The 14,599-nt window shown below is 48.6% G+C and overlaps 1 protein-coding gene across 1 annotated transcript; it reads left to right on the plus strand.

The window, feature by feature from the left end:
• The first annotated feature begins 756 nt into the window (after nucleotides 1–756).
• SMIM43 (small integral membrane protein 43) lies at nucleotides 757–1,941 on the plus strand. Its single transcript, XM_078677650.1, has one exon. The coding sequence runs from the start codon at nucleotides 1,138–1,140 to the stop codon at nucleotides 1,387–1,389; it is 252 nt and encodes an 83-aa protein (XP_078533776.1). The 5' UTR covers nucleotides 757–1,137; the 3' UTR covers nucleotides 1,390–1,941.
• The last annotated feature ends 12,658 nt before the right edge of the window (nucleotides 1,942–14,599 follow it).

A 14,599-nucleotide genomic window follows, 5' to 3' on the forward strand; every position in this document is an offset into this window, starting at 1 on the left:
ATTTGTAAAATATGGAGTCTTGGTCGTTTTCGGAAACAAAATCTTTGAAACCTTGTAAATATTGTTACACAACGTCACTTCTGTTATTTAGGTTCATATTTCACTTGGGACTCTTTACACAACTGTAAATACTTTTTTCTTATGTGTATAAATTTTGAGTATTCATTTTCTATTTATTTCTGAATACAATCACAGAACTATGTGTGTTTCTTCCTCTTTGACATCACCCATTACCCCTGGCTAAATGTGACTTTCGCTTTGCCTTTCTAATCCTTATTAAGTATAATATTCCACAGGAACCGCTGTTTTTCTTAAAGTCGTTTGGAGAAAAACTGAATTTAAAAACTATATCTAAAGCTGATATCTGAGTGATAAATTATGCGGTGTAGAAGAGACCTATTACTAATATTATTACCTTTGGGGCAGGGGTATTGCAGTAATAACCGTCCATATAGAGTAATTCCACACTGATAAAGCACTTTTTTTACGTTACTGCTAGCAGCCTTGCTTGATGCACTGAGGTGATCACAGCTGGTAATCCTACATGGGGTAGCCACTGATATAATCTCATCTGAGGTGGTCATTATCATAAACCTAACACTATTAGTGGCGCTGCATGATTTTCATTGAACATTAGTACCTCTAGGTTGGAGGCCATTGGTCTACTGAAAGTGGCGGGCTGCAGCACCTGGACCTTGAGGAGCGTCACCTGAAAGTAATGCAGCACGCGAGAGGGCACGGTCTGTAGAACGGTATTCACGGGATTACAAGCATTCGCGCGCCGCCTTCGCTTGCACGCTGGTCCCGCAGCCCGTGAGTGCGTAAGTGCTGCAGACACCCCTTTTCCATCAGAGGCAGCTCCTCCCCACTCCGGGGATAGAGGGGCCGCCCCTGGTCCTGAGGGGACACCGCACCGCACGGTGCGCAGGGAGGTGCTGAGCCATCGTCTCCTCACCACGGACGCACCGCGGGGCCCCGTCCTCCCGCTGGCAGTGGTCGGGCGCCTCTGGAAGTAGTTTTAGATGGGGGATTCGGCACAGTGGCAGCTCCAGCCTGCGCATGGATTAATCAACTGAGAGGAAGAGCTGGGCGGCGGACCGGCAGTAGCAACGCCCGGCTCCTGCTGCCTGAGGAGAGATGCGCCCGCTGGCCCCTCCGGCCGGGGGCACCCCGGTGAGCCTGCCCCCGGCGGCGGGGCTGGAGGGGCCGCTGGACCTGCTGCTGTACTTGGCGCTCTTCGTGGCGCTGCTGGTGCTGCTCCTGCTGCTGCTCTTCGCCGTCATCAAGCAGCTCAAGAACTCGGTGGTGTCCAGCGCAGCCCTGCAGCCCGGCCGCGCCGCCCTGGCGCTGCGCGAGCCCTGGGGCCTCTGGCGGGAGCAGGCTGTGTGAAGAGGCACCCTGCGACCTGCGCCCACCCGGCGGATGAGGGGCCCGGCACGGACCAAAGGGCGCACGGAGCGGTGCTCTCGGCATGTGTTACACTCAGTGCGAGTGTCACTCACTGGCTGTGAGTCTCACTCCTCGGAATACAGACTCACGCCCGGAGCGGTTCTTACACCTGTGACGAGTCTCATAGCCGGAGAATTGTCTCATGCGTGGGAATGCAGTCTGACAGCGGGCGAACTATGGCATATCTCGCTCGGAGTGCAATCACACCTTGGAGTGCAATCTCACACCATCAACTGGGGTGCTGTCTCTCATCTGGAAGTACAGCCTCACGCTCGAATGGTTCCTCACACCTGAGAATGCAGTCTGACCACAGGGAAGGCAGTGTCACGCCTGGAGACTGGAGTGCTGTCATACTGGTGGTACACGATCTCGCATACAGTGCTGTCTCACGCCTGGGAATTCAGTGTCACACCGGACTTATGTCTAACACCTTGGAGTACAATCTCAGCCTGGAGGACTGTCTCACACTTGGAGTGCTGTTTTCCATTTGGTAGTGCACGAGTGCTCTCTCTCAGGCTCGCGAATGCAGTCTCACAGAAGGAGTGCTTTCTCACACTTGTGAGTGCCGTCGTCCATGTGGGAGCGTAGGCTCGGCTCTTTTGTGCACTCCCACCCCTGGTGCTGCAGTCTCACACTTGGAGTGTTGTCCCACTTATCATACTTGGCATGTCTCATCGGCTATGGATATAATGTGTTCGCTAGCCCGGGGGCCATCGTTTTCTGTCAAATATGTACTTTATTTCAATTCCATTAACACTCACTGCTGCGCACATTGTTACATTGGCACCTAAGGCAGCGGGTGGGGGAGTTGCATGAGGTTGATGACCTTTGAGGTAAAGGTGAGTCGCACCTAAGGCAGCGGGTGGGGGAGTTGCATGACGTTGATGACCTTTGAGGTAAAGGTGAGTCGAACTCTCGCTGACCTGGAGCTTCCAATGATATACATCGCACTCGAAGTGGAATTTCGAGGGCCACGGGAGAGGACATTGGTAATGCCTTTTCTAAAGCGAGGAAGGAAATGCAAACAGGTGTTTTAACTTCTAAAACGACAGCACACGCTCCCAGCTGAGCGGCAGACTGCTGCACTTGCGCCCCCACCCCCCTCCATGTTTACCAGAAGAGAACAAACAACAGGTTACATACAGTGAGTGAGTGTGAGCCCCCGCCCTACCTTCCTCTCCCATTGGTTGCCTGTTACTCGCACCCTCCCCGCCTCACAGCCCCTGGGGGTGTTTAGGAGTCTCGGGGGGCATCGGTTCTAGTCCATTGCCCTCCATGCATAAGGAGGGATTCATCTGCCCTCTCTCTGATCCAGTATTTATAAATACTTTTTGCTTCTATCCTTCGATCACCATTCTCGCCGCTGTCGCTGTTTTGCTTGCTGGCAGCCGGTGTACCGTAGTTATGATCTTCCCATCTGGACACCGGCACTGCGCGGTGTTTTGTCATCCTCCTCTGTGGAAGTTCGCTGAGAGAAATCACCGCGAGTGTCGCAGTTTCCTCGCGAACCTCATCATCTCCGCACTGAGCGGGCTTCCACGGCGAGCCTCGGGGTGCTGCCATTCACCAACTGTTTTATAGATGGTTTCGATAACGTGAAAAACTAGAAACAAACGGGAATCTGAATCTATGCGAAAATGAAAGGATTAATCACTTTCCAAATATTGCGAATTTAGGGAAGAACGAGGACCTGGTCTTGGGAATCAGGACTATGCGACCTACCTGACCTGTAAACTCGATGACACACACAGCATGGCCCAGAAGAAAACCACTCACCGGCCTCTCACCTTCCATTTACATCTGCAATGGACACCATTCGCCTTCAATCCCTGGTGGAAGTTCCAGTTGACCAGTTACAAATGCATTATTTTGGATCCAGTTGGGGCCCAAGCTAGGATGTGAAATCAATACAGATTCCTTTTGGAATTAAACGGTGCCTACACACACACCCTCTTTCTGGTGAAAGATTGAATCAGACACACTGGAAGGGGTGCCAAGTGTGAGCCCTAGTGACACCCGTTGCATGCGTAGCAATTGACTCCAGGAACTGAAATTCTAAGATGGGCTGCAAAGCACCTAAGTGTGTTACTGTGGTCCTTCAATGGGCATTTTCTTAATTTTTTGTGTATTGTCTTCAATCCACTCAGGCAGAGAACTAAACTCTATGTTCATCCCATGGAACTCTAATTTATGGTCTAAAATCTATGGAGTGGCATGCTACCCCTCTACCAAAAACGCTTCATCCGGTGTACGAGGCGCTAGCTTTATGGAAATGCAATAGAATGCAATATTATACTTTTAGTTCAACAGAGCAGACTTTTGTAAGTCCAAAGTGTTGTGGAGGGTGGTCAACAGGAGACGTGGTGGGGAAACCAGATGACTGTACAGTTTAGAATCGCTGCCCACACCTCTGGATCCAGTTGCTGTACATGGATTATTTCGACATTGGGCTACCTCTCTACAGATGATAAAAAGTGAAACCATGATTAAAATGTCAGTTGAAACAAACAGACCCAATTAGATAAAAAACAACCAAAAAAACAGTTCATATATACAACTGGAATTAAGTGGATTTTTCTGCGGGTGCAAAATTCCCCAAAATCCGGAAACTGGATGCAATATAAACCAATTGTAACTAGTCAACTGTAACTTCCTCCCGGGATTTTTGGCCAAACAGAAGCTCGCCATTTGTCATTTTGTTTAATTTTTTACAATGTATCCTCATGGTTTTGTGAACCCAAAGTTTGCAGTGCTAAGAAGGTCAGGTGATGCACTTCACTCCACAGATGTGGTGTGGGAAGGGAGTTTTCTTGCAGGACGTTAGTTTCAAGAAGATAAAAAATTACAAAAACTCCCAGAAGTGAATATGTTATTTATTTCATGTGTTTTGTAAAGCAGAGTGTTGGGGTTGAATTTCAGAATGTTAATGGCAAAAATACCGTTTGACAAAAACAAACAGCATGGCATAAATCGTGTTTACAAAAATACCGCTCCTTTGGGCATAGATTTTGTATTATTAGATTTAATGAAGGGATATTTTTATAAGCAGTGGTTAGGATACATTGGGACCGATTCAAAAAACATCGATGAGTATAGGAAGTAGTACTCCAAGAGTACACTTTTACACAGTTTCATATGCTTTTGTGAATTGGACCTTAAATGTTACTCCCATTAACAGATGCTTTGGGCACAATTAATAAAGGCATGCAAGAGTGTGTAAAAAAAGTACTACTGGATTACCACTTCAAGTACTCCAAAAGGCCTTTGTGAATAAGCCCCAATATTTTTATCATCAGATATTTAGGACACACTATTCTGGTACCATACCCATTTTGGTCTGTTTTACAAGCTGTTGTACATAAGTATAACAACAATAAAATAGATCAGAGAATACAGGGGCAGCAAAGTGAAGTGACACCCATCTTTATATTTTGCGCATTTGCTTTGATCAGTCCTCCTGTCATGTCTTTTTAATGTCATTAATCTCTCTCGCTCTTCTTCCCTAGCGTGGGTGTCTAAACACTTTGGGAAGGCACACCTGGTATCGTCCTGGAAAGCTAGTACTCATTTAACAACCTCAGTAGAACGTAAGGCTAAATGGAACCTAATAGGGGGTCACACTGCCCTGGCATGCTTAGAGACAAGGCTTCCCCCGGTCTTTGCCTAACACAGTGATTCTCAAAGTATGAACCAGGAGACGCATTGCGGCCCTTCTGATCTTTACGTGAGACCCCTTGGGCAAAACAGCACTGTGCTGGTGTTTACTGGACTCAGCACTAACATTGAAAACATGTTAAATAAGCAGCACACATTTATTTAAAGGTTAATTGCAGTTAAAGAAAGGAAGTAACTAGGGTCTACTCCACTGCTTAAGTTTAGGAACACCTTCATTTTCAAAGACCGCTAATGTGTAAACATATGATAGTCTCTTCAAAATTCAAAAAGTGTATTACATTAACCGACAGGTCTGTTTCATCTTAGTAAATCAGATTATAGCAGTGCATTCAGAAGTATTTTTTTTAAAAGTGATAGTTTTCAAACATGAATTCAGAAATGTTCAGCCCCCCCCCCCCCCGATAACAATGCCATTAGTGATTAAATCCAAACACAGGAGAAGGTTTTTTTTACAGCGTACACCGTATTTAGAGGTCCTTTTATATATGATAATGAAGAAAAAGGAGGGAAACTGTAATAAAACTATTTCCCAGGATCACACAATTTGGTCTAGTGGGGAAGCTGTGGTTCATAGCAGGTTTTATTGTTCCACATTATGAATTTCAGTTCAGTCACTAGATGACCATGATTTACTTCCCCTACAAACACTTTATACCTCGCCGACCACCACCTTGCTGGTATCTGTGCGGCCCTCGGTCATACCAAAGACCAAACTTGTCAGCCCCAGGAAAAATGTTAGCGAGTACCCATGATCTAAAATAACAGAACTATCATCTTGACACAACAGCATCAAAACAGCTGAGCGTGTGTATTTAGTTTCAGTTGTAGAGCCAAGTGACCTCCATCAGGAAAGGTGACTGCTGTTATGTATAAAGCTCATGATTATCTTTGCTGTTTCAAAAGTAGTGTGTGCTTTTGCTACGAAAACACAGCTCTCTCCTCAATGAGTAAAATAAAACACACCCACTAGGCCAGTCTCTCTCTCTCCCTCTCCCTCTCCCTCTCCCTCTCCCTCTCCCTCTCCCTCTCCCTCTCCCTCTCCCTCTCCCTCTCCCTCTCCCTCTCCCTCTCCCTCTCCCTCTCCCCTGCTAAAGAGTGAGATTATCCTATCAGCTCACTGCATTGACTGTTTGGGGGAACATTCTGCTCCCTATGGAGTTCTTGTTTTACATCGCTGACACATCAGATATTAAACTCTTTATCTCACGGATGCATTTATACCGAAAGAAACCACTTTTATCATTGCAGCAGCGTCTTTTGTTTTGTTATTTCATCTTAGCAGCCTTAAAAAAAAATTGTTCATGGCTCTAATGGTAAGCCAGGTCAATTGTCTTTACCAATGCTTGTTTTTAGTTGCTTAGCATAGGCACATCAATGCTTACCATAGGCACATCAATGCTTTAAATGGGCAGAAATACACTCCCTGTTATGAGTACCAGAAATTTCTTTATTTACTAGTAACGGACCTCAGCGCAGTAGGTAGGACATAGGTCTTCTGGGATGTGAGTAACTGTGCTTCCAAGAATCAATTTCAAGCACTGACAACACACCTGAAAAACACACCAAAGAAGGCAGCATGCCCAGGGCGGGGTATTTGCTTCGATGGTGCTATGTATACTTTACAGTTGACAATATGCGTCAGAGGGGGAAGGAAGGAGGTGATATGGTATCAATCATGCCCATTGCAGACTCTTTACTTAATTGATTGTTTATACAGAGCTTATGTGCTTAAATGCTGCCTCTAAGTACTCCACGACAGTTTTGCTACAAAGGTCCCAGGCCTTACATAACAAAATTGTTATTTGCATTTCAGAATCCTAATTGCCAGCGCGCCACCAATGTGCTTGTATTGTTCTGTATTGTGTTACAAACTCCCACGCAGAGAAAGCGGGGCATTTAGAAAGCCGAAGTGGTTGCAGAGAGTAGTAATCTTTTTTAATTTTATTATATGTGCATTAAGCGTTAAAGAGGCGGAATGACTTTTCCTCAGTCTCTCTGGCATTTCCAAGACACAATCCGGGCAACTGTACTTAGGGTCGGACTGGGACAGAAAGTGGGCCGAACAAACTTAAAAGTGGCCCATATTTTAAAATTGGGCAGTTTTGTAGTAGTAAAGAACCATCTGTAGGAAGGTAGATCCCGGACTATGGTTGCCCCCAACTTTTTGCCTGGTGTTTTGCTGGTTTTCTGACTTAGTTGACCTGGGACCCTGCTATTCAGGGCCCCAGGCCTACTGCTCTCTCTGTAAAATGGATTCCATGTACCTTAGGTACATATCTAAATTGGATACTGAGTCCCCCAATCAGTCCCTGTACAGTGTACCTTAGGTACCCAGGGCATAGGTGTACCCAGGGCCTACCGGGGGCTGCAGCATGTATTATGCCACCCCTGGCTGGCCATCCAAATCTGACACAACTGGCTGCACGACAGCTGGGGCAAGGTGGTGTACTCACCCTTTGCTTTAGATATAGTATACCTATATCTAGCCCTAAAATGGACACACAGATCTCCTATCAGTCACTCCTATGGCAGGCCTTAAACAATCCTGAAGGCAGAGTGCTTGGAATCGTGTGAGATGGTGCTCTGGCATGAGCTGAGCCTGTCTGCGGCTTTCGGGATCCATCCCTTAGCCGTTTCCATGATATCGCATACCATATACTCTTAAGTGCATTATAATCCTCGCGGTTATATGCCAACTCTGGTATCGCTTTATCAAAACATGTCGAGTAAGGTGTCATACGAATTAGAATACTAACCCCTCGCCAATTCTGGCGACGGGGTTAGCATTCCACCCTTCTAGAGGGACACGACATGTATGTAACCCCGGTTAAAGTCAAACAGAGCCTCAGCTCCACAAAATGGATGCTGCCACCGAGACACAAGTCTGCCCTCCTGCTGCTGGGAGTCCTCCCAGAGCAGGAGATAAGGACAAAGGGTTTCCTGCCAGGGGCGGTGCCAGCACCGTCCCAGACAGGGTTTTGTGTATTGTAGGTAGGCAGGGCTTTAGAGGAAGGTGACTGCACGTGGCACCCCGGTGCTCACTGTGCATAGGCTGGCTGGAACCAGTTCCAGGGTCACTCCAGACCCTGTGCTGGGGAAAAGCCCGCCAAGGAAGTGGGTGTAACCACCCCCCTCCTGGTCCCACCCCTAGGGCAGGACTTAGTCGCGTGCCAGCCCCTTTTTACAGGATAAAGGTAGGAACTGGCCCCCTTCCAAATCAGATCATCTTTGAATCCTGAAACTACTTTCCACGAAAGGAACTCAAGACTTCTTCCTAAGATTTCTCCCTTGTGACTAAGGAGTAGTCACCCTGCATCCGCAGGCACCATCTTAAGAACACTGCGGTCTGCTGCAAGTCTCTCCTCCGGATCAAGACTGCCCAGCTCGACGAGAACCGGCTTCCCTGGCACCTCTGACCTCTACCTGCATCATCAGTCACGCTGAGATTCGTGGGTGTGACGAGACCTCGAGGGACCGGCCATCTTCAAGACTGCACGACTTCTTTCCAGCAAGCCCGCCGAGTAATTTCCTGGTGAGTGCTTTGGGTCCGAGAAGCCCCGACCCTGAGCAGCTCCAGCACCGAAGTGCAGCCTCCCAGCATCTCCACGATCTGCGTGGGGCCCTTCTGCTTTTTGCTGCTCACCGCGTTGTTTGGCTACTAGCCCGCTGGCTTGTGGCCTTCTGAACGACGCCCGACGACATTTCTGCTGCTGGTCTGGTTGCTCCAGGCTGGCCCTTGCTCCCTTCCAAAAGAGGAGCACCCCGGACCCTCCTGGTCCACTCAAGACGCCATTTTGAGTCCACCGCGTGGGCTTGAATTAGCCAAGGCTTGTTGCCCAATCCTGGGTAACTTCGACGCCGACAGCTTCATCCATCGTGGGACAGCTCGCCTCTCCATCCTGGTCGCCGACAACGCCTCCTGGTCCGTGAGATCTGCAGAGCCAGCGTCGCCCACTCACCTAGTCGAGGTGACTTCGCCCGGTGCCATCCTGGTGTCCACTTAATCACTGGCTAGTGATTCAAGAACTTGGTCCCCTCTGCTTTCAGGTTTCTTCTTCCTTGATCCAGGCTTGGATCCAACGAACTTTCCTTCACTGGACGCCTGCCAGCAACTTCCTTCTTCCAGGCTCCTGGTCCGGCAACGAGATCCCCGACGTCGTTTCAGACCTATGCAGCTGCAGCCCCTGGGCTAGGTAACTTCGGCACTTCGGTGTCCCAGCATAGCCTCACTATCCTAGGGTCAGGATCCACTGTCGTTTTCTTCCTACCAGGTCGGGTTCGCCCGTGAACACTAACTTTGCCTTTACTAGCTTCCATAGACTTTGTCCCGCATCCCGCGTGAGAGTGCACACTCTGCACCCGAGTCCCCTAGGTCTCCTAGAAGTAATCTAACGATTCTATAGTCAAGTCCTAGCGATTCCAAAGCCTATTAGTACTGTACTTACCTGCTAGTAATTTCGCATTCCACTTTTAGAATATATGGTTTTTCGTGCCCCTCGGGCATTTGTGTATAACGTGCTAACTCAAGTATTTTCGTAAGAGTTTTGTTGTGTGCCTAGCACCCTGTCCTCATAAAGAGTACAGGGTTGTTGTGATTCTAATAAATACACTGTTTATTTTCATAACACTTGTGTGGTGTCCTTTCACTGGGTGTTCAAGGGGTAATGTGATGGTAAAACAGCTGGCTTAACACGCCCTCTAGAGTCTTAGCCTTAGACTGCTCGTATCCATGCTACTAGGATAGCTGGTCTATAAGGTTGACTTACAACCAATCATCAATAAGGGTTGTTTGGACTGATATATAGTGATCACTAGAATAGTGAACACTGCACATCAGGCCAACTTCTCACATTGGTGAGCAGCGGTTGGGATTTGAGCTTGCTGTTGTTTTACCACACATGCCCTAAGATTATCTTGTGAAAGATCACATGAGTACTAAAGGTACATATAACTTAGCTTAGAATACTCTGAGTTCTACTGAACCAGCTGTTGTAGCTCCTAGGGCCTAGCACACCCTAAACTACAACTCTAGCAAGGGATCAGTAGGCAAACATATAGTGTAGGTAAGTGCACCACTTACACCTCACTAGAAAAGCATGTCTACCCAGGGAGATTCTACTGAGACTCCCCTGGTCAGTGTTGACCCTCCACAGGTCACTTCAAGATATGCAGCTCTCAGTTTCCAGGAGATGAGACAAATCTGTGTCTCCAGAAAACTGAAGCAGGGGTCTAACCCCACCATTCCCTTTCTGATAGGTCTCTTAGAGACATATGATGCCAGAAAGCTTTCTCAGTTACATGAGAACATGCCAGCCTTAGAGGGAACCTCTGGGGATCCAGACCTCCCCAACACTGCTACTGCAGTTGAGGAGGAGGAGGATCAGGAGGAACTCTCTGGGGATGAGGTAGACAAAGGTCTTGAGGTAGTCAGAAGGCTAACTAGGACCAACTTAGACTTACTTGGGCTAGGATCTGGGGGACCCCCAGTACTAACCCGAAGTGGGCCTAACCTTGGAGTTAGGAGAGATAGATCTCTTTCTAGGGACTCCAATAGATCTCTGCACTCTAATGCCTCTTCTCAGGGGAGAAGGAATCCTCCACAGAGGAGATTTACTTCCCCTCAGAGAAAAGAGCATGAAGCTAGAATGAGACAAGCTGAACTGAGGATTGAAAGGGAAGAACTTGCCCTGGCCAAAGAGAAGCTTGCCTTTGCTAGAGAGCGGCAGATGAGTGGGCTAGCTCCCACTGGTGGCAGCAATCTCCCAAGAGATAGAGAGAAGGGTTTAGATACTAAACACCTGACTAAGATAGTGCCCCCCTTTAAGCAAGGGGATGACATCCAGAAATGGATGGCTGCTCTGGAGAGGGCCTGCACTGTGCAGTGCATTCCCCAGAGTCAGTGGGCAGCTATACTGTGGCTCTCCTTTGATGGCAAAGGTAGAGATAAGCTCCTCACTACTAGAGTTGAGGATGCTAACAATTACCAGGTCCTGAAAAATGCACTGGTTGATGGGTTTGGCTTAACCACTGAGCAGTACAGGTTGCTGTTCAGGGATACCCAGAAAACTCAGTCTCAGGACTGGTCTGACTTTGTTGATTGTGCCACTAAGGCTTTGGAAGGCTGGCTACTGGGTAGCAAGGTTACTGACTTCACAGGATTGTATAATCTTATTATGAGAGAGCAAGTCTTAAATAATTGTCAGAACCAGTTATTACACCAGCACCTGGTAGACTCTGATCTGACCTCTCCACAAGAATTGGGTAAGAGGGCAGACAAATGGGTCAGAACCAGGATTAGGCCCAAGAACCAAGGTGGTGACCAGAAAAAGGAATCAACCAAGCCTCAAGAGAAGGGTGGGAATAAATCTACAGATCAAACCACATCAGGGCCCCAAAAATCCTCTGAGGGGGGTGGGTCCCAAAATCCTTCCAACAACCAGAAGAAACCTTATTGTTATCCCTGTAAACAGGTGGGTCATTTAAAAACTGACAGCAGTTGCCCAAAGAATAACAATAAGGAAAACATACCCCCAAGTAACATTCCCAAGCCTCCTGTTACTACTAGTAGTAATCCCCCAGGTGGTGGGAGTGCCCCCAAGAATTTGGGTGCATTTACTTTGGGAGTTCCTGGGGACTCTGGCCTAACCAGGTCCCCAAACTTAGATACTCTTGTCTGTGAGACTGGCATGGGGTTTGCCAACTTCACAACTTGTCCCAACACTTTGGGCAAGTACAGACAGGAGCCCCTCATCAATGGTATAAAAGTTGAGGCCTATAGAGATACAGGGGCTAGCATCACTATGGTGACTGAGAGTCTAGTCCCCTCAAGGCAACTTTTACCTGGTGCCACATACCAGGTGACCAATATTGATGGAGTACAGAGAGATCATCCCATGGCAGTGGTCAATCTCAGCTGGGGAGGTGTCACTGGCCACAAGAGAGTGGCAGTGTCACCAAACTTGCCTGTAGATTGCCTACTGGGGAATGATTTAGAGCTCTCAGCCTGGGCTGAAGTTGAGCAAGAAACCCATTCTAAAATGGTAAATACCCATGGTAAGGTTAGTGGGGCAGTGATAGCCACAGCCCCAGTCCAAGATGTCCTCCCTGAACAGGTCAGGAGGGTTGTGCCAGTCACAACCCAATCTCAGACAACTTCCTTCCCAGAACAGGTTGTCAAGGCTGTCATGGTAACAGCCCACACCCAAACTGAGCCCCCTCCTGAAAAGGTTGGGAGAGTTGTGATGGCCACAGCTCAAACTCAGACAGATGATAGTGTTGTGAAGCCTGAAACTATGGATCACTCCACTCAGACAGAGAGTATTGAGGAGGAAGAGAAATCTCCCTCCCACCAGACTGTAGGAAAGGGTCAGCCTCCTCAGGGAACTGATCTGACCCCTTGTGAAGAAACTGCCACAGAGGTAGTCAGGCCTAGCCTGGCAGAACCCCTGATGTCAGTGGACCCTTCCAAGATGGGACCCAGTCTGGAGCAGGTAACCTGCCCCTCTCTACCCTGCCTCGGTCAGCCCAGGGCTGTAGAGGTCAGGGAGGCCAGTGTTGGACCCCAAAGGGCCCCCTGTCCAAAAGAATTCCCCAATCAGCAGATTAAGGGCACTGAAGCTAGTAATCCTAGCCAAGTGAAAATAAAACACACTCCTGAGGGATCCCCCTTAAAATTAGTTAGGGACCCCCCCCAGATGGACACTGCTGGGCACAGCCAAACTTGGGACCTGAGGGCCCCAGACCTGACCTGTCCCTCTAGTAAGCCAAACAGAGGGACCCAACCTCCAGCTGTAGGTAGCCAGAGGTTGACCCTGAGAGCCCAAAACAACTCAGTCTTGGAAAGAAAGGCCTCTTTTGTGGATGATGATTGGAGGAAGCTGAGCCCAAAATTAGTGGAGCCTCACTTCAGTACTCCATCTCAGCACCAGCCTTTCTCTTTGACAAAACACCCCACAGGTAGAGATTCCCTATGGTGGAGACCCTCAGACACCCTTAGGGTGAGGGATTGCTTAGTGGACCATGAGATCGGGGGTAACCATGCCAGTGCTGGTACTTCCTTATATGGCCACTCAGGCAATATAGGCTTACCTGGCAAGGCTAGCCTTATCTCCTTTCGTTTGGGGGGGGGGGGTTATGTAGGAAGGTAGATCCCTGACTATGGTTGCCCCCAACTTTTTGCCTGGTGTTTTGCTGGTTTTCTGACTTAGTTGACCTGGGACCCTGCTATTCAGGGCCCCAGGCCTACTGCTCTCTCTGTAAAATGGATTCCATGTACCTTAGGTACATATCTAAATTGGATACTGAGTCCCCTTATCAGTCCCTGTACAGTGTACCTTAGGTACCCAGGGCATAGGTGTACCCAGGGCCTACCGGGGGCTGCAGCATGTATTATGCCACCCCTGGCTGGCCATCCAAATCTGACACAACTGGCTGCACGACAGCTGGGGCAAGGTGGTGTACTCACCCTTTGCTTTAGATATAGTATACCTATATCTAGCCCTAAAATGGACACACAGATCTCCTATCAGTCACTCCTATGGCAGGCCTTAAACAATCCTGAAGGCAGAGTGCTTGGAATCGTGTGAGATGGTGCTCTGGCATGAGCTGAGCCTGTCTGCGGCTTTCGGGATCTATCCCTTAGCCGTTTCCATGATATCGCATACCATATACTCTTAAGTGCATTATAATCCTCGCGGTTATATGCCAACTCTGGTATCGCTTTATCAAAACATGTCGAGTAAGGTGTCATACGAATTAGAATACTAACCCCTCGCCAATTCTGGCGACGGGGTTAGCATTCCACCCTTCTAGAGGGACACGACATGTATGTAACCCCTAACCCCGGTTAAAGTCAAACAGAGCCTCAGCTCCACAAAATGGATGCTGCCACCGAGACACAAGTCTGCCCTCCTGCTGCTGGGAGTCCTCCCAGAGCAGGAGATAAAGACAAAGGGTTTCCTGCCAGGGGCGGTGCCAGCACCGTCCCAGACAGGGTTTTGTGTATTGTAGGTAGGCAGGGCTTTAGAGGAAGGTGACTGCACGTGGCACCCCGGTGCTCACTGTGCATAGGCTGGCTGGAACCAGTTCCAGGGTCACTCCAGACCCTGTGCTGGGGAAAAGCCCGCCAAGGAAGTGGGTGTAACCACCCCCCTCCTGGTCCCACCCCTAGGGCAGGACTTAGTCGCGTGCCAGCCCCTTTTTACAGGATAAAGGTAGGAACTGGCCCCCTTCCAAATCAGATCATCTTTGAATCCTGAAACTACTTTCCACGAAAGGAACTCAAGACTTCTTCCTAAGATTTCTCCCTTGTGACTAAGGAGTAGTCACCCTGCATCCGCAGGCACCATCTTAAGAACACTGCGGTCTGCTGCAAGTCTCTCCTCCGGATCAAGACTGCCCAGCTCGACGAGAACCGGCTTCCCTGGCACCTCTGACCTCTACCTGCATCATCAGTCACGCTGAGATTCGTGGGTGT

The sequence above is a fragment of the Lissotriton helveticus genome, chromosome 2_1 (assembly GCF_964261635.1).
Source record: "Lissotriton helveticus chromosome 2_1, aLisHel1.1, whole genome shotgun sequence".
NCBI lineage: Eukaryota > Metazoa > Chordata > Amphibia > Caudata > Salamandridae > Lissotriton > Lissotriton helveticus.